The sequence below is a fragment of the Penicillium subrubescens genome, assembly GCF_028828155.1.
Source record: "Penicillium subrubescens strain IBT 31985 chromosome Unknown utg000011l_segment0_segment0, whole genome shotgun sequence".
In the NCBI taxonomy this organism is placed as follows: domain Eukaryota; kingdom Fungi; phylum Ascomycota; class Eurotiomycetes; order Eurotiales; family Aspergillaceae; genus Penicillium; species Penicillium subrubescens.
The window spans coordinates 1,026,411-1,043,266 of record NW_026643161.1 but is presented as its reverse complement, the minus strand read 5'-3'; the positions used below and the strand labels follow the sequence as shown (position 1 = coordinate 1,043,266).

At 51.6% G+C, this 16,856-nt stretch overlaps 8 protein-coding genes across 8 annotated transcripts; 5 read left to right on the top strand and 3 right to left on the bottom strand.

Annotated features, from left to right (window-relative positions):
* Positions 1-68: 68 nt before the first annotated feature.
* On the top strand, positions 69-1,494 carry N7473_012741 (threonine aldolase GLY1). Its single transcript, XM_057158680.1, has 3 exons — positions 69-262; positions 318-1,271; positions 1,341-1,494. Exons 1-3 carry the CDS (start codon positions 73-75, stop codon positions 1,448-1,450), a joined length of 1,254 nt encoding a protein of 417 aa, XP_057002634.1. The 5' UTR covers positions 69-72; the 3' UTR covers positions 1,451-1,494.
* Positions 1,495-2,647: 1,153 nt separating this feature from the next.
* N7473_012740 (uncharacterized protein) lies at positions 2,648-4,745 on the top strand (the record flags this gene model as incomplete). Its single annotated transcript, XM_057158679.1, has 4 exons — positions 2,648-3,538; positions 3,598-3,998; positions 4,051-4,674; positions 4,718-4,745. 4 exons carry the CDS (start codon positions 2,648-2,650, stop codon positions 4,743-4,745), a joined length of 1,944 nt encoding a protein of 647 aa, XP_057002633.1.
* A 71-nt stretch (positions 4,746-4,816) lies between these two features.
* Positions 4,817-5,835, top strand: N7473_012739 (uncharacterized protein; the record flags this gene model as incomplete). Its single annotated transcript, XM_057158678.1, has 2 exons — positions 4,817-5,087; positions 5,156-5,835. 2 exons carry the CDS (start codon positions 4,817-4,819, stop codon positions 5,833-5,835), a joined length of 951 nt encoding a protein of 316 aa, XP_057002632.1.
* A 563-nt stretch (positions 5,836-6,398) lies between these two features.
* On the top strand, positions 6,399-8,170 carry N7473_012738 (putative alpha-1,6-mannosyltransferase subunit; the record flags this gene model as incomplete). The annotated part of the gene is made up of 2 exons (XM_057158677.1): positions 6,399-7,163; positions 7,233-8,170. Exons 1-2 carry the CDS (start codon positions 6,734-6,736, stop codon positions 8,168-8,170), a joined length of 1,368 nt encoding a protein of 455 aa, XP_057002631.1. The 5' UTR covers positions 6,399-6,733.
* A 399-nt stretch (positions 8,171-8,569) lies between these two features.
* N7473_012737 (putative NADH-ubiquinone oxidoreductase 12 kda subunit) lies at positions 8,570-9,285 on the top strand (the record flags this gene model as incomplete). The annotated part of the gene is made up of 2 exons (XM_057158676.1): positions 8,570-9,032; positions 9,194-9,285. 2 exons carry the CDS (start codon positions 8,570-8,572, stop codon positions 9,283-9,285), a joined length of 555 nt encoding a protein of 184 aa, XP_057002630.1.
* N7473_012736 (uncharacterized protein) lies at positions 9,282-9,503 on the bottom strand (the record flags this gene model as incomplete). The annotated part of the gene is made up of 1 exon (XM_057158675.1): positions 9,282-9,503. One exon carries the CDS (start codon positions 9,501-9,503, stop codon positions 9,282-9,284), a length of 222 nt encoding a protein of 73 aa, XP_057002629.1.
* Positions 9,504-9,638: 135 nt separating this feature from the next.
* N7473_012735 (pH-signaling protein PalC) lies at positions 9,639-14,090 on the bottom strand. Its single transcript, XM_057158674.1, has 6 exons — positions 13,316-14,090; positions 12,760-13,254; positions 12,019-12,695; positions 11,823-11,963; positions 10,136-11,474; positions 9,639-10,080 (listed from the first exon to the last, which is right to left on the bottom strand). Exons 1-6 carry the CDS (start codon positions 13,526-13,528, stop codon positions 9,811-9,813), a joined length of 3,135 nt encoding a protein of 1,044 aa, XP_057002628.1. The 5' UTR covers positions 13,529-14,090; the 3' UTR covers positions 9,639-9,810.
* Positions 14,091-15,727: 1,637 nt separating this feature from the next.
* N7473_012734 (Bromodomain associated domain protein) lies at positions 15,728-16,378 on the bottom strand (the record flags this gene model as incomplete). Its single annotated transcript, XM_057158673.1, has 1 exon — positions 15,728-16,378. The coding sequence occupies one exon, from the start codon at positions 16,376-16,378 to the stop codon at positions 15,728-15,730; it is 651 nt and encodes a 216-aa protein (XP_057002627.1).
* Between the last annotated feature and the right edge of the window lie 478 nt (positions 16,379-16,856).

The following is a 16,856-nucleotide window of genomic DNA, read 5'->3' as shown; positions in this document are numbered from 1 at the left end:
ACGTGATGACCGTACTCCCCGCACTCTTGCGCCGACCCCTCGGAGAGTCGGAGTTGCCGCCGATAAAGCTCCATGACTCGCCCACTGCATGCCCTTTGTCGGCCATTTAGGGCTTCCAGATCTCTCCCCATCTTCCCAACAATATCTCCAGTCCGAAAGTTCTCCCTCACAAACTTTACCATGGAGTCGTCGGCCAACGCCTTGGCTGTTAATGGCCAGACTAGTTGGCATGGGGCTGGTGCTGCCGAATTTGACCTGCGAAGTACGGCTTTCCCCAATGTTAAGCAATGCACCATGCTGAACATATTTCATTTTAGGTGACACCATGACGAAGCCAACCCCGGCTATGCTCAACGCAATTTGCCAGACGACTCTCCTCGACGATGTATTCAACGAGGACCCAACAACCAATGCTCTACAAAGTTATGTTGCCGAGCGGACCAAGCACGAGGCTGCTCTATTAGTGCTGTCAGGAACGATGGGTAACCAGGTCGCTATTCGCTCGCATTTGACTCAGCCTCCCTACGCGGTGCTGTGCGACCACCGATCTCACATCATTTGCTATGAGGCCGGAGGTGTCAGTGCATGGACGGGGGCGACCGTGCAGACCGTTGTCCCTAAGAACGGCATTCACTTGACCCTGGAGGATATTCAAAAGCATGCCGTACTGGACGATGACATCCACCACTGTCCGACCAAGTTGATCAGTCTGGAGAACACCCTCAATGGCTTGATTATGCCCCTCGATGAGGCGCGGCGCATCGTGGAGTGGGCCCATGCCAACGATATCAAGGTGCATCTGGATGGCGCTCGGCTATGGGAGGCAGTTGTCTCTGGAGCTGGAAGTCTTGTCGAATACGCCAGTCTATTTGACAGTGTGAGTCTGTGCTTCTCCAAGGGACTGGGTGCCCCTATTGGCAGCATTATCGTTGGATCGCAGGCCTTAATCAAGAAAGCCCGTTGGTTCCGCAAGTCTATCGGTGGTGGCGCTCGCCAGACTGGAGTCTTTGCTGCCGCTGCCCGGATCGCCCTCGATGAAACCTTCGGTACAGATGACCACGGCAAGACCGGCAAGCTTCCTGCAACGCATGCTAAGGCCAAGCAAGTTGCAGAATTTTGGACCAGTCGCGGAGGCAAGCTGCAGTATCCCGTGCACACCAATATGATTTGGCTGGATTTGGAGGCGTCCGGGGTGGGACCTAACGATCTCACATCTATTGGCCAGGAGCAAGGGTTACAATTGCTTGGAAACCGGGTGGTGGTTCATTACCGTAAGTGACTGTGATTGCGAATTTCCCTTGTGCAGCGATGACTCAATCCGTTTTCTGACCTATCAACAGAGGTTTCGGACGATGCAATTGCGCGGCTGAATCAGGTATTCGACATTGCTCTGAAGGGCGACTATCAGCGGAGCGAGGACACAACAAAAGCATATGGAAGTAGCAAGTAAATAAATACACATATATAATGCTGCAGTAAATAGTTAAACCATACCTCGTATCAAATGTACGACCCCAGTGTGACGCAAATAAGATTTCCGATCAATTCCACGGTAGGGTGAGACGCGGACCAGCTTAATCACCAATCAGCCAATCAGAGCTTCCGGTGGTAGCTGAGTCAGCCCAGGAACCGCTGCTTGGTTGCCTCAGGCGCGTGAGATCGTGCGGCTCGATCCTCGTCTTTCTTTCTTCGTTCCTCGGAGGACGACCTGTCAGTCTCCGCCCCGACTTCCACCCCTTTCAGTCTGTCCACGGTGACAATCTCTTCAATCCTCAGAGCTTGTGGATGGTGAAAGAGGGTGCTTGTCAATTTGTGTGAGTCAAGTCTGTCGAGGCGACTCCAAGACAAACTGCTTGAATCAGCTTGTACCAGAATAATGTGCTGACCTTATTCCTTAACCGTCCACAGAGATACCTCTTTTCATTGTTTCAGACCACTAGAGATACTGAAATTCCCTGAGCAAGCTGCCATTAATGGTTCGAATCATAGCATAAATCCGGATCCATCAGCGTGGTGGGCGATTGCCCTGCACAAGCCCCAACGTATACCTCCCTCGAGCCCTTCTTCAACCCCTTCTTCCTTCAGTCAGATCATCCCGGGAACATCAGATTTGCCTCCTGTCACAAAGTTCTGACATCTGCAACCTGTCAGCAGCAGGGTGTCAACGGGCGCTGCGTGTGGAGCTGACACGGCACTCCGCCTGTCAAGGGAATACACCACATTCCAAGACCGCTGTGATATCACCCACCTACCCGAACCTCATCATCTCACTGTATTCAAAACCTGGCAGTTATCATACCCTGTGCTGCCCAGTGTGTCTGTTACCCAAACCTCTGAATTTCCTTTCTGTCGTGGCAGTTCACCCGGGTGATCGCTCTAGTGACTAGCCTTTTGTCCCCTTTGCACCCGCCTAAAAGGTATATATACCCTTGTCCCCGCGGACCTTGGACCATTTCATTTTTTACTCACTGGCCCCTTCCTAGGCCTGCAATCTGTGTATTCATGCCCTTGTTATTCAAAAATCCGTTTTCAATCAGCTCATATACCCCACACCCACATCGGTCATCAGTAGTCTTTCTCCAGTTGTTTGCTTTTCCCTCTTCTTAGCGCATCGCATTTCGCATCTGCATCATATCCCAACTTCACGATGGAGGCCACCCAAGAATCTACTCAGCCATGTGCGGACCCTCGCCGGATGGGGCTCAACAACTCTGGGCTCCATGATCAGGATCTGGCCGACATCATCTGTATCCTGCATCCGAACTCTCATGCCGCGCACGATGCGGTTGCTGCCACTGCAAGCCTAGGCAATCAACATATTTTACAACAAGATGTCTTGGACTTCGAAACGTCTGAGACTGCTGCTCTCGATGTTGCCTTGAGGCTGTCATCGCAAGTATGCGACCTCGGGGTGGGCTTCTGCTTTGGTCGCAACCGCGCCCGTTGTGATGTCCTTCTGGCTGTCGACGATGAAGCGAAACGGGTTTCTAATACTCATTTCCGGATCTACCTGACTGGCGACGGCATCATCATGTTGCAAGACACCTCTACCAACGGCACCATAGTAGACAACTGCCGCCTCAGGAAGAATCAAAAGGAGAATAGTCGGATGCTCACCAACGGTTCAGTCATCCAAGTGGTGACTGGAAACCAAGGATCCGATGAGGTGCGGTTTGTCGTACGAATCCCATCTCGCGAAGGCTTCGCCGTTCAATACACCCAGAATGTCCTTCGTTACTTCGAACGTGTACAGCAGGTGGCAGGAGCCATGCAGCTTAGGAATCGAAATGGCCCAACTCCGCCTGTGCTATCATGGTCGGTCGCAAACACCTACGGTATGCATTGGACGGGCGGCTCGGAGTACAATGTGACAGGGCAGATTGGCAAAGGCGCCTTCGCCACGGTCTACAAGCTAGCTACCAAGCAGCATGGAGCGATATATGCTGCGAAAGAACTGGACAAGCGGCGCTTCATGAAGAATGGTATTCTGGATCAAAAGGTCGACAATGAGATGAAGATTATGCGTGACTTGAAACATGTGAGCTATCTCTCACTTGAGCGACTCTGTTTTTCATTACTGACTTTCATCTGATTCAGCCCAACATCGTTCAATATATCGACCACCATGAACATGATCGATGGATTTACATTATCATGGAGTACGTTCCCGGGGGCGAGCTATCCACATATCTCTCCAGCCACGGCAAGATCGCAGAGGACATGGTGCGGACAATCGCTCGCCAACTCTTACGGGCACTTCACTACCTTCACAAAAAACGCATCACCCACCGCGACATCAAACCGGACAACATCTTGATCGCTTCCCTAGATCCGCTGCGCATTAAACTGTCGGACTTTGGACTATCAAAAGTCACCCAGGAGGAGACATTTCTCAAGACATTCTGCGGTACCCTACTGTACTGTGCGCCCGAAGTCTACCCCGACTATGAAACATACCGACGGGGTGAGCTGAGAAAGAGACGTCGCGTTGGGGATCCGTAAGTATTGTGTATCGTATTGTCATTAGCATGTTTGCTAACGACGTGACAGCCCTCCCAAGACGTCGCCTTACAGCCAGTCAGTTGACATGTGGTCACTGGGTGCTGTGCTGTACCATATTCTCTCTGGAGTTCCTCCGTACTCCGGACGGGCAGAGGAACGCGGTGTTGCCATGCTGCGAAGCATCATGGAATCAGAGGCAGATTTCGATATCTTGCGACGTGAGGGTGTATCGGAATCTGGCGTTGAGTTCGTTGCTCAGCTTCTCAATCGAGATCCTTTCATGCGACCAACGGAAAAGCAATGTTTCCAGCATCCATGGATTGCCGAAGTCCCGGACGTGGATGAATATGAAGACGATGACATCTTGGTAGACGCACGCGACGCTCTCTCGGTCATAGGAGAGGCCGAGGAAGAGCTCGATGCGTCCCAATTGTCGATTCATGAGGACGCTGCATACACACTTGCGACAGGTGCAGAGGAGTCTAGCAGCAACGAAGCCCTTGCCAAAAGGCCACGCATCGAATACATCCCTGCGGGCATTCGATACCCATCTCTTCCCAAAATTGAGAGTTTCCAGGATGGCCAAATGGTTGCCGAGACCCACGCAAGAAGGCTCTTTGGCGAAGTCACCTCTTCAGCTCTACGCAGCTCCTATGCCCTTGGCACTGGGTCGTATGACGACGGTGACTATTATGCCGAGGGCTACGATGCCGAGGGCTTTGCTTCTTCTGGTGAGTCGGTGAGCGACAAACGCAGTGTCTATTCGATCATATCTCTCCCAGAACACCCCTTTGGCAGCACGGCCCCCAGCCTGATGGGCGCAGAGAACCTCGTTAGACGACTGAACATGAACTCCTCGCTCCCTCTATTCCCTGCACAGACCGGCCTGGTTAACCACATTTCGACCCGACAGACCAGCCCTGGACAAATCATAGTACCCACGGAGTTTGTAAAAGCAGGGAGCACCCCACGTGAGGTGATTGCGCCTACATCCAGTGCCAATGAGACGACACCCAAGGCGCCCAAGCTCTCACGCCGTATCGACTTGGAGTTGCCAGAAACCGCCAGCGAGCGTTCCGACAGCAGTGCGCCAGTCAGTCGCCCGCAATCCACCCATCCCCCAGAATTGCCTGGGGGGCGGACTACGATGTAGACTTTGCGACCACCTTGGATGCCCAAACTGGCCAGGCCATCTTGGAGCAACTACGTTCAGCCGAGGAGGAGCCGTCGGATCCTATCGTCCACCAACAGCCTGACGCGCCTGGAATTCCTACCGCTATGCCGGTTACCGAGTTTACCAAGCCGCCCAAACTTCTGGGAAGATTAAAGAGCATCCCCGGATCAATTTTTGAACTGAATCTCCGCCTAGACGGCCGGATGACCTCGTGGGGCCGTGGACCCGACGCAACAATTCGTTATCCCGACAACTTGGACGTGCGTATTCCCGCCTACGCAATCGAAATCACCTTTTGGGCCCCGGGACTTGAACGTCGGATCGCTGAAGGCCAAGATTGGACGCAAGTCCCTGGCGTGATGGCCGTGCTTTCCACAAAAACACGCAAATGCATCTGGGTCAACGGCACGGAGCTACGCAAGGGTGGGCCAGAGGGTCTGCAGTTCGGCAAGCTCTACACGGGTGATATCATCACCATCTACAAGCATAAAGACAACGGGGAGTTTTTGCAACTCCGATGCGAGTTCTACCATGGCGAGAGCGCACAGCCCCGGCCCGAATATGAGGCTGGGTTCGTGGTGCGCCAAGCGCTCGTAGGCAAGTCGGACAGTACTAACCGGTTGTCTGTCCGGCCGAGCCGCATGAAGGAAGCCGAGTGAGGACGATAGTTAATAGATGTTTCTGGATCGGAATCGGAATCGGAATCGGAATCGGGATTGTAATTCGAGATCGGGGATCGGAGATCGGGGTTGGGCTGGGTTTCCTGCATATTTGCATCTGTTTTCTGCTTCTGATTTGGCGTCATTTGCCTTGTCTCTCCGCTCTGGAAATAGATTGACAGCAGGAATTGCATCATGAATTGCATATTGCATCGTGGGGTGTGAGTCTGAGGTAGTACAATCTGTTCAGCCATGTGGAGAGCTCTACAATGGGCTTTGTCCGGATGCGGTGATAAGTAGGTAGGTACGTCGTAGAAGTGGGTTGATGTAGATCGGTTTGCGAAGTATACAGATCGGAGACGAGGTGTACAGTCGATCTCCCGAGGTGCTCTATGACCTTGGTAGGTGGTGTGAGTTAATTGACCAACAAGTAGACTAGCAAAGCGAATCAAAATGAATTATATCCTTGTACAGATGTATCATCCCATACATGGTTTCGCTGGCAAGTAACCGGTGGTCCATCATTCGCCTAGAAGGTTACCGACTTTCTGCTTGCGGCATCACCACCACGACCTTCCCAAACCTTCAATCTGCGACGGGATAACCCCCCTTCGTGGGTCTGTGCTCGGCCAGATAAGCCGATGAATGGATCCATCCGCAATTTCACTTTCATCTTAATGCGTCGCGGGTCTACGCAGGGCTCATTTAATCTCGCTTCGCCGGCTCAAACCCCTTCCCTCCCACGTTTCGGTCGTGGTCGCCTTACACCGGCCGTTTACCTACCCAATATCTTCTACGTCGCGCATCCTACCGATTGAACAACCTTCCAACGCAACTATACTGCAAGTACCTCGACAGGGCATCGCTCATCTCACCCCTGCCCGCCGATCGCCACCCCATGTCCCTGTCGCGATCACCCTCTCCCCACCCGGGCGGAGGGTGGTCCAGCCCGGGGTTAACCCCCGGCAGCGGCGCCTCGACTCCGGGCGGCCATTCACAAGCAACACTGGCCCCGAACGGCATCTCATGGGCCGCGGCGAAGGCCAAGAGCGACGAGGTGCGCAAGTATCCTTCCTTCTCGACGCGGAATAGCGGGTTTTTCTCGCGGCAGAAGCGCAAGATCTCGGCGCGGTTGCCGAGCTTTCGTGGTCAGGCGTCTAGGCAGGGATATGTCGATAAGGATGTTTATGGGCGTGGGCAGTTGCATGCTGGTGGTCCCGGTGGATGTGGGCCTTTGGCCACGTTGAAGATGGTATTCAGACGGGGGAGGACGAGGGTGGTGTTTGGGTTGTTCTTGCTGTGGATTGGATATCTGTTTTTGTGGTCGAGTAAGTGGTTGATGTAGACATGACTGGCGCAGGGTGAAACGTGGAAGACTAACGAGGGATATGTTACAGCAATCGTTCAGTTATATCGACGGTCACCGCTAGGTGGAGGTCCCAAATTCGTGATTATCCTGGGATCAAACGTGGAAGGCGGCGTTATGGAATGGAAAGGTGCGCGCGAATGGGCCATCGAGCGCAATAGCATCTGGAATAAACAACAATACGTCAAGCGCTGGGGTTATCAACTCGAAATTGCCAACATGTTGGCCCAAAAGCGATATTCGCACGAATGGCGCGAGAGCTGGGAGAAAGGCGACGTGATTCGAGAAGTCATGCGCAAGTATCCCCACGCGGAATGGTTCTGGTGGTTGGACCTCAACACCTGGATCATGGAATACGGCACTTCTCTACAGAGCCATCTCTTCAATGACCTCGACTCGCATGTCTACCGCGACATCAACGAGTACAACCCCCTCAACATGACACATCCTCTTCCAGAGTTCTTCCTCGATGACCTCGGTCGTGCCCTCGAAGGCGACGGCAACCCGGACTCCCTTTCCTTACTTCTCAGTCAAGATTGTTCTGGCTTCAATCTAGGCTCATTCTTCCTGCGTCGATCTATCTGGACAGAACGCTTGATCGATGCATGGTGGGATCCCGTCATGTACGAACAAATGCACATGCAGTGGGAACACAAGGAGCAGGATGCTTTGGAATATATCTATCAAAGTCAAGCCTGGGTCCGCAGTGGAGTGGGTTTCTTGCCCCAGCGCAAGATCAATGCCTTCCCGCCTGGTGCTTGTGGCGATGGGAATGATCCCGCCGTGCATTATCAAGAGGAAGATCATGACTTTGTGGTCAATATGGCCGGGTGCAACTTTGGTCGAGACTGTTGGGCTGAAATTTACAATTACCGGGCTATTAGCAGTAAGCATAATCGGTCGAAGTGGGAGTGGATTTCTGATCGACTTGGTTCTGCTCGTGAGTGGGCGTTTGGGAAGAAAGACTAATGGAGTGGTCGTCTGCTGTGGATGGCTGAGCCCTTTGCTGCTTTTTACCCTGCTTTGGATGTTGAATTTGTTTCTTGTCTTATTATGCCTTCATGTTTCTACGGACCCGACACATTCTTAGACGACCCTATGTTGTATCATACGGACTCAAAACTGGCATGGCGTCCTGTATGGTTGTTTGTACATTGGATTGGGAATTTGGGAATCGCATTCATTGGGGGGTTTTCGGTGTTTGAGACTGGAGTTGCATATTTTATGGATGCCAATATTACTCTTGAGTTTCGAGACTATCCAAACACTCCTCTTATTCTTCAAATCCTTGTCTCTCTGAAGTATTCCCTCTACTCCGAAAGCATCCAATCTAAATAATCACGTGACAGCCAATCCATTCCGGCACACATGGTCCCTCTCGCACCCCCAACTTCCCCCCTCCACCGCCCACCTCCCACAACCAATCATAACCACCTCAATCACAACCACCAAACCACATTCAATCCGACCTCCTACACCCGGCACCTTCAAATCGGAACCCTCACCGGCTTCAATCGCGCACTTTCACTCTCTCCCCGGCCGCGACCACACCCGTCAAGCCCTCCATCCAACTCATACTCTCTATCCTCGAAGGATCTTTCCACAATGCCCACCCCAGAGTCCGCCGCATTCCTCGCCAAAAAGCCCACCGTGGCACCGACCTACGAGGGCGTCGACTTCGAAGACAATGTCGCCGTGCACAATGCCCGTGACGCGATTATCCGTGAGCAGTGGGTGCGCAGTATGATGGCTCGTCTGGTTGGTGAGGAATTGGGCAAGTGCTATGCTCGTGAGGGTGTTAATCATCTTGAGAAGTGTGGTGTGCTGCGAGGTGAGAATTGTCCCCGGGTTGGAGTGGAGATTGAATTTGGGAGGAAGGGAAAGCTTGGAGTCTGGGGATTGATTGGCTCGGGCGATTGGGCCGGCTAGATTGGTGTTTGGGGGAATAATGGAAGATTGAATGAATGATGTGCTGACGATTGATACCTGCAGAGAAATACTTCGAGTTGCTCAAGGAGCGCAAGGTTAAGGGTTATCTCTTCCAGGAGAAGAACTACTTTGGCGAGGCCAACAAGTCTTCTTAAACGGTTATCGTCATTCCGTGGGAGAGAGGATGGACGAATTGGGGATTCAATTCAATGTTGGGGGCGGATTGATACCGGGTGACCTTTTGTAGAGTCTGGATCGCTGCAGAGTGTCTGTCTGCCAGAGTTGGAAGCATGAGTCTGTGAATTGGAGTCCAGTGGCTATTTGCGCTCCGGATATCGTCGTTCTCAATGCTGTACGCTAGGGTTGTGGCCATTTTGCGGGGATCTTGAGGTCTCCTGGCTCGGCTTTGCCTGGGAAAAGATGAAGCGTTGGAGAAAGTGGTTTTTCTCTCTGTTGTATTGTACATATAAGATATCATTGCCTGGTCAATTTCATTTTCGTTAAGAATATCTGCTCTTCTTATCAATCTTATCAAGGATAATAATGAAAGTCGCAAGCACAGAGGGGACGGTTAAGCATGCGGTCAATGTCTGAGCTTGTTTCTTACATCTACTTGGCTTGAGTCTAACTATGTATTGCAGTGATGCTGTTCATATTTCTCGCCGTCCTCGGGTATCACATCAATAGTACACATTCGAAGCTGTCTGACTCCGATCAGGGAATGCACCAGGTGCTACCGGACCACCAACGGGGACAGCTTCCTCCTCGCTATCATCCGGGTCACTCCCAAAGCGCATATTCACACTCTCATCCGGTGGAGCCCGCATCCGAACCAATTGATCCTCATCCAGGTAGGCCGGCTGATACGGCGCAGGCGGCGTGTGAATATCTCGACCAGATGGGAGATTAGCCAGCAATGGCGCCGACGCAGGAATTACTTGCGTATTGATCTGTTTCACATCAGTATCAAGGCATGTCAGACTGATCTCGGAAATCAAGACTTACAGTATCATTCATCTTCACCCAATTTGTCTCCAACATGGTAATCACTCGACCCTCCTCGTCACGACCTGCATCATCGCCTGCGTCAAGGACACCTTTATCACCTCGACCTCCACCGGCATCTTTACCAATTTTCTTCTCCTCCCTCCTTTCAGCCCATTCCCGCTTCAATCGCGAGAAACCGCCTTTACTAGATGTCCCACTACCTTCATCTTGACCAGACGAAGACGATCCCGCGGTTCCACGTAAACCCAACGCCGTCCGCGCAGCCCTCAACCACGCAATACCCTCACCAGCCTTCCCAGCCAACTCAGCATCAATACCAAAGAATCGACACGCCCGAGCACGAGCCACTCGTCCAAGAACACCCGCATATCGAGTAACCTCCTCATCCACACGTCCTGTCCTCCCAGCCCCGGATCCAACAGCACTCAACCCCGCCGCAGCTTGCTCAGCATACTCCGCAGCGCGAACGCACAATCTCGCAAATAACAAGGCGCGAACTTTCGGAATCTCAGGTGCCCGCACCATCCACTCGCGATCATTTGGGTTGCGCGCCTGAATACACGCAGTCACGTAAGCATCGTCCTTAAGGACAGCTAGCAACGTAGCTTCAGACAGCGCAAGCGCCGACAAGGCCGATTGCGTACTCGCATCGATATCAGGAACCGTCGCCGTCGTTGCAGCCGAGAATGCAGGCGACGAGGCGAGTAGTGCATGAACCGAGCTAGCCTGAAGCAAATTCCGCGTCGCGTTTTGTACAGCAGCTGTACGTTGTTCCTGGGATTGTGTCGTTGGTGCGTAAAGCGATTCCAGTACTCCCGCACGCGCAAGTCGACTGAGCACGTATCCCAGCGTCGTCAACGTAAACGCAATTTCAAAATCAATGCCCTGACCAGAGACACGACCGCCACGCGGCCGGATAGATTTCGCACCCGGCCCGGTCGTCGACGCGTGTATATTAATCCCACTACCAGCGGACAGCGTAGGTTTCCACGCAGTCTCGATCTCAGCGCGAAGCGATACTTCAATCCTCTCTCCAGCGCCTATCCCACTGGCATAAATTGAGGGGTCATTCTGGATATATTGGGCCGAGAGACCGTGAGAGATTGCGAATAGGTAGGGTATGTATTCGTTTAGAGCGGATAGGACAGTTGGAAGGTGGGCGTCTTGTCGTGGGCCGCGGGGTAGCCGTTTGTGAGCTTTTAGGGCGAGGCGGAGGGCGTGGCGGGCTGTTGAAGCGGATTGGGGGAGGGAGGGGTGGGTGGGGGAGTAGATGTATGTTTGAAAGGAGAGGGGGAGGTGGTTGGGAGGGTGAATGCGTATACCATGATGGTGGAAACTTGGGAATTGGTGAGGCGCGGGGTGTTGGAGAAAGTTGGGGATTGGGGATGGGCGGGAGGTTGTCTCTGATGTCACTGATGGCCAAGACAGGTGGACTTGGCGATGGGAATGGGCATAGCCACGGGATGATATTCATTTAACTCTGTTGGATAGAAAAATTGGGTATACATTGTATTGGTGGTATGTATTCAATCACGCGATTTGGCAAAAAAAAAAAAATAAGGAATACCAGTTTCAATGCTCCTGTCTAAGTAATCCAAAAGTGTTCTATGTACTATATTGTTGAAGGGTATTTATGTCCACGTGCAAGCTACGCTCAAATCTTCCACAAATGTGAGAATATCACAGCATGTCCGAACCACGGCTGTACAGCCGCTTTCCCTGCCACTGCAGGTACACAGTAGGGAAGAAGCTGCAGCCCATGATCAGGGCAACAACAATACCAGAGCTCTTAGCGATACCAACACTCTCAAACATAGAGGTGAACCTAAATCAGTAATTAGCCAGAATTCTCCCCAATTCATCTCGCAATCTCGACTTACCAGAAAGGTCCAATGAATCCCCAAGTTGATCGCACAAAGTTAATAAAAACACCCACACTACCCGCATCCTGGGGATACGTATCGACAGCATAAGTCGTCATAACAGTAGTGACGACTTGGTTGCCAAACGCAGCAATACCAGTTCCCACAACAGGCTTAACATTCCACTGGCCCGGGGTAGCTTGCTCCGTGCACACGAGGAAGACAATCATACCAGCAATGCTTAGCAGGAATCCGATATAGCTCAGCCACAGCCGGTATTCGGGGGCGGGCTTGTGCCCGATCTTCCTAGCACGAGCGTTCATCCACATATCAGACATGAAGCCACCGAGCTGTTCGCCGAGGAGAGAGCCGACAATCAGGCCCAGGAATTGGAGACCGAGTTGTTGGGCGTTGAGCTCGAATTTGCTTTGCAGGAGTTGAGGGACCTCGACGGAGTTCAGGACGGAGGAGAAGAGGAAGACCATCGAGTAGGCGATCGTAGCGAGGAGGACGGGGATGTTTGTGAATAGAGTCAAGGGGTGAACGAATTCGGATGCCTTGATTGGGGTAGGGTCGATGCGGCGCAGGGACATGTATTCGCGCTTGAAGGCGGAAGATTCAGACTCGACGTCGGCGCCAATGTAGCGAGTCTCGGGACCGAAGAAGAGGTAAAGAATGGCCTGGATACCGTTGGTCTGTGAAAAAAAGTCAGTAAATATTTTTATAATAGACAAGATGAGTGCAGAGGGCCAAACTCACAATTGCCAGAACCCAGTAAATCCAACGATAATCAACACGCTGAGCCACGAATCCAAAAATGAACGGACCAATTGGCACACCAAGAGTAACCATAATAGTCCACATTCCCATATACTTCGCACGCTCATGGCGGAAGAAAGTCTCCGTAACAACACCACTTCCAATAGCCATAGCCGGTGAAATGAAGAAAGCCACCAACGCACGGCAAGCCGCCATGGAGGCGTAGTCGGGGCTCTTCGCACAGCCAATGTTACAGACACAGCTCAGGATAAGAGACAAGAGGAAAATCGGGCGTCGTCCAAATCTGTGGGAGAGGGGCTTCCATAGTAAAGGGGCACCTCCAAGAATGGCGATTTGCAATGAGGTCAGATAGCTAACGCGCTGGATGGAGACACCCAGATCAAGCGAGATATCCTCGTAGGCGCAGATGATAGCTGCGGCGGTAAATGTGCCCATGCAGGCGTGGAAGGCAACCAGGGCTAGGTTGGTGGTTTTCTAGAAATGGTGAATCGAGTCAGTAAACGTCCTTGCATACCGGTGTCTTTGTATTGCTTACCTTCCACAGTGCCCAGTTGTATGGATCAGCCGGGTCCATGCTAGGAATAGGATCAAGATCCAGTGTTCCATGCCGTTCAATCAAGTACGCCTTGTGCGAGTCGGACAGAAACCTGGTCGGATCGACATTAACGGCAATATCTTTCTCCTCGACATAGTCTGACGAAGACTTTGCGGGCGTTCCGCCGGGAATATCATGCTCAGTCGACGACATTTTGACAAATATCAGAAACCGTGATCAAAGGATGAGAGTCAAAACTGATCCAGGAAGAGCGAGGAGAGTCCAAGATAAGGACATCAGGGGTTCTCCCCCCAAACCCCGCGTGTGCCAGGCTCGGGGACCGGTGGTCTCCGGGGTATGGGCACTATGGGGCCGGGATTGACTCAACCAGTGGGACATACTGGGGAAAGACGTGAATTCGTGGAGATACTAGGGCTCAAGAAGGTCATCCATCGGACTTTTCGGCCACACAAGGGCGCGCAGTGGAGAAATGTTATATTTGCTGTAGCTACGATAGGTCCATCAAGGCGTATGCCTTGTCGAATCTGTGCATCACGATGGGGGGTGGCGGTTCTTCCGGTAGTTATAGTACGGGGTTTTGCCGGGACAGGAGTAGTTGTTGGGGACTCGGAGACCGTTTGATAGGTAGGGGAGCCGAGTCCAGACTAGATTGGTGATGATAAGTGATGACAAGAGGGCCGAAGATGACCCGATCCACCCAGGTTCCACCGGATACCTCGCTTGGTCTGGCCAACTGCCGATGCAAAGTTCCGAGCTTTTGACTGGAGGAGTCGGGCTGGGCGTGTCCTGGGAACACGGCCGAATCGCCGGCCAAGTCGGGTGGCGCGGGAAGGCTTAGAGTTTCGTCGAGGCTTGATATACAACAGAGTTGAAGAGATTTGTGATGAAGATTCTCTTTGGAATCATTTTGATCCGTTGGATCTTGACGAAACTGGAGGGTTTAGTTGTCTTCGTCGCATTGGAAAGAAAACTCCCCAGACTGTTGTCCACTTTGGGGGCGGGGGATTCCGGGGTTGACTCCACTGGGAACCACTTCAGCCACGCATTTCGGGGTTTTGCCGAGCTGAGATTGGGTCCTTTTTGACTAGTTTTGACATCTAGCGAAAATAGTATTGGCGTTGAGATCGTGTGATTTGCAGAAATTGTTGGTTCTTAGGTTATTTTCCAGAGTTAGTCTGGGGTAGATCTACTCTATCGTGTCCTGGGTTGATAGAAAGCGCTTGCAATTGCCCTATGCAGGTATACCTGATACTTCCTACCAGTAGGGACCAACCAGAAAAAAGGTGTAGTGTGGAAATGGCAATACCCGACATATTACCCAGTACATAGTCCTCTTGAACCAATGACACAATAATTATAATAGTTAATGATAGATCAAGATCTCTCGATGAGATTTACAGAAGCAATAGGTCACGTGATATATATTCCCAAGTTCCAACCAGTTTCTCAGAAGTTCCATACAAAAAAAATGGAAAAAAATGTTTCCGCTGTGAAGCGAACGAATGTGGTTCCAAAGATTTTTGCAAGGGTTTGCAGGGACAGAACGCAGCAACGCTCGTCTAGTGCATACTCCGACAGTACCGAGCACGAGACCGCTAGGCCATGCACCCGGTACGGAAGATTATTCCTCCGATTTAGATTATAACCTCACCGCCTTCCTGGTATGTTGCCTCAGTATACCCCGTCAATAAATCAGTCATTCTTGAGCTATGAAGATGCCATTTTCAGGACTAATCCATCTTTGCTTACCATCATTGCCGAGGCTTATTGATAGATAATTGCAGGGCTCTATCTGATACCATCAAGGTACGTTTTAGTTGAAATGTTGGCTCATACTGTTTGATCTTGATCATCACCGTGGTTTTCTCTTGATACATCATCAAAATTTTCTCAAATCTCTTTGATCAGGCCGGTGGAAACAATTGAATTGTACATCAAGCTAGTCTCGTGATATTTGACTTTCAAAGTCTCAAGATTAGGCCGGGCGATTATGCTTCTGGTTGCTGAACAATTGTGAGCATCCCAGAAGTAGGTCAATTACCACCAGTAGGGGAGGAAACCCTCGCTATCTAGCTGTGGTGGAGCAGAAAGCTGCATTGACACATGGTCGGAAGGGCTTTGGTGGTATGCGATGCCAAATGACTCGGTCATCCTTGATCTGCTGCTTTTGCTGGCCATGTAGAAGCGCCCGAGGTTTCACCAAGGGTTATTGAATTGGGAAGATCGGGGCAGACTCTGACAGGACCTTCTCTGCATGATATCAGGAATGACACTTTGACCAAGAAATATCCCAAAGGATTGCCCAGGACGCAGATACAAAAAATGTCTCGGGCGTTGATTTCAGGCCGAAGGGTAATGTTGAGGGTATACGGTTGGTGCAGGCTCCGCCTTTCACACTTCCATGCGATCTTCTTCCGATAGGTGACTTGGGGCGCTACTAACACCCGAAGTATCACTCGCACCGGGACTCACAGGAGCCCGAGATCGTATTTGCGTGCCCCATTCTCGGATACTCGGTGCACCACCTTCAAGAATAACTGGGTGCTCATCCGCGCTCTTGCCCAAGACTGTCCCCGCGTATCGAGATTCTTCACCAGTCTTACTGTGCTTCTTCTTCAACGCTGTCAGGAAGTCTTCTTTCTCAATCGCGTCCGAATCCACCATATCTCCTTCACTCGGGACAAAGCCTGCAATGCGCCGAATCTCACGGTGGACAGGTCCCGTGATCCATCCAAGCAGTGACTCGAGGCCACGCAGATCTTCTTCTCCAGCCCATTCCTCCTCCCATTCTCTTAATTGCGGTCGTAGTGCGCCGGCATCTTGGAGAGCTTGGTAGACGTCTTCGAGGACTGGAGATGGATCTTCGGGATGCGCGTTGGCGGCGTGCGCAGCTGTTGCGGAGGCCAGGATCATGAGATATCGTCCCGTTAATTCAGAGAGTGACTCTAGGACTGATGGGCGCGTAGAATGGAATCCTTGAGCGCGGAGAATTTGGATGATTGGAGGTCGTAGGAGGGCATTATGGAGGTTGTGGCCTGACATTGCGGCCAATGTAGCTGGCCGTGTGTGAGGTGTGCAGAGTGAGGTAGTAGCGATCGAAAGTAAGCGAAGGGTTGCTCAAGAGAGTTGAAATATCGAGACGAAGATGCGAGGTCAAGGTGAGAGGAGAGATTCGTACACAAAGCACGAGACTAGAGTAAATAGGTGACTCGTCTGTTGGCTGTTGACGGATGAATGGTGGAAGCTCTGCAGCAGTTGATCATCTTGTGTAATCCAAATACAGTTAGCCGGTCTACCGCCTTCTGTTCCGCCTCTTATACTTACCACGTCCAATGTTGACATACTCAAGAATGAACTAAATCAGGCCTGGCTCTCCAAAGGATTAGTTGCTAACCAGAAGGATTAGCCCAGAATTTTGTGGCATATCTTTTTCTACCGTCATTTGCAGGCTATGCCATATTGTACCAATCTAAATACCTCGCTGAGCCCCCATCGAAGACAATATTCTGCCGGACCTATA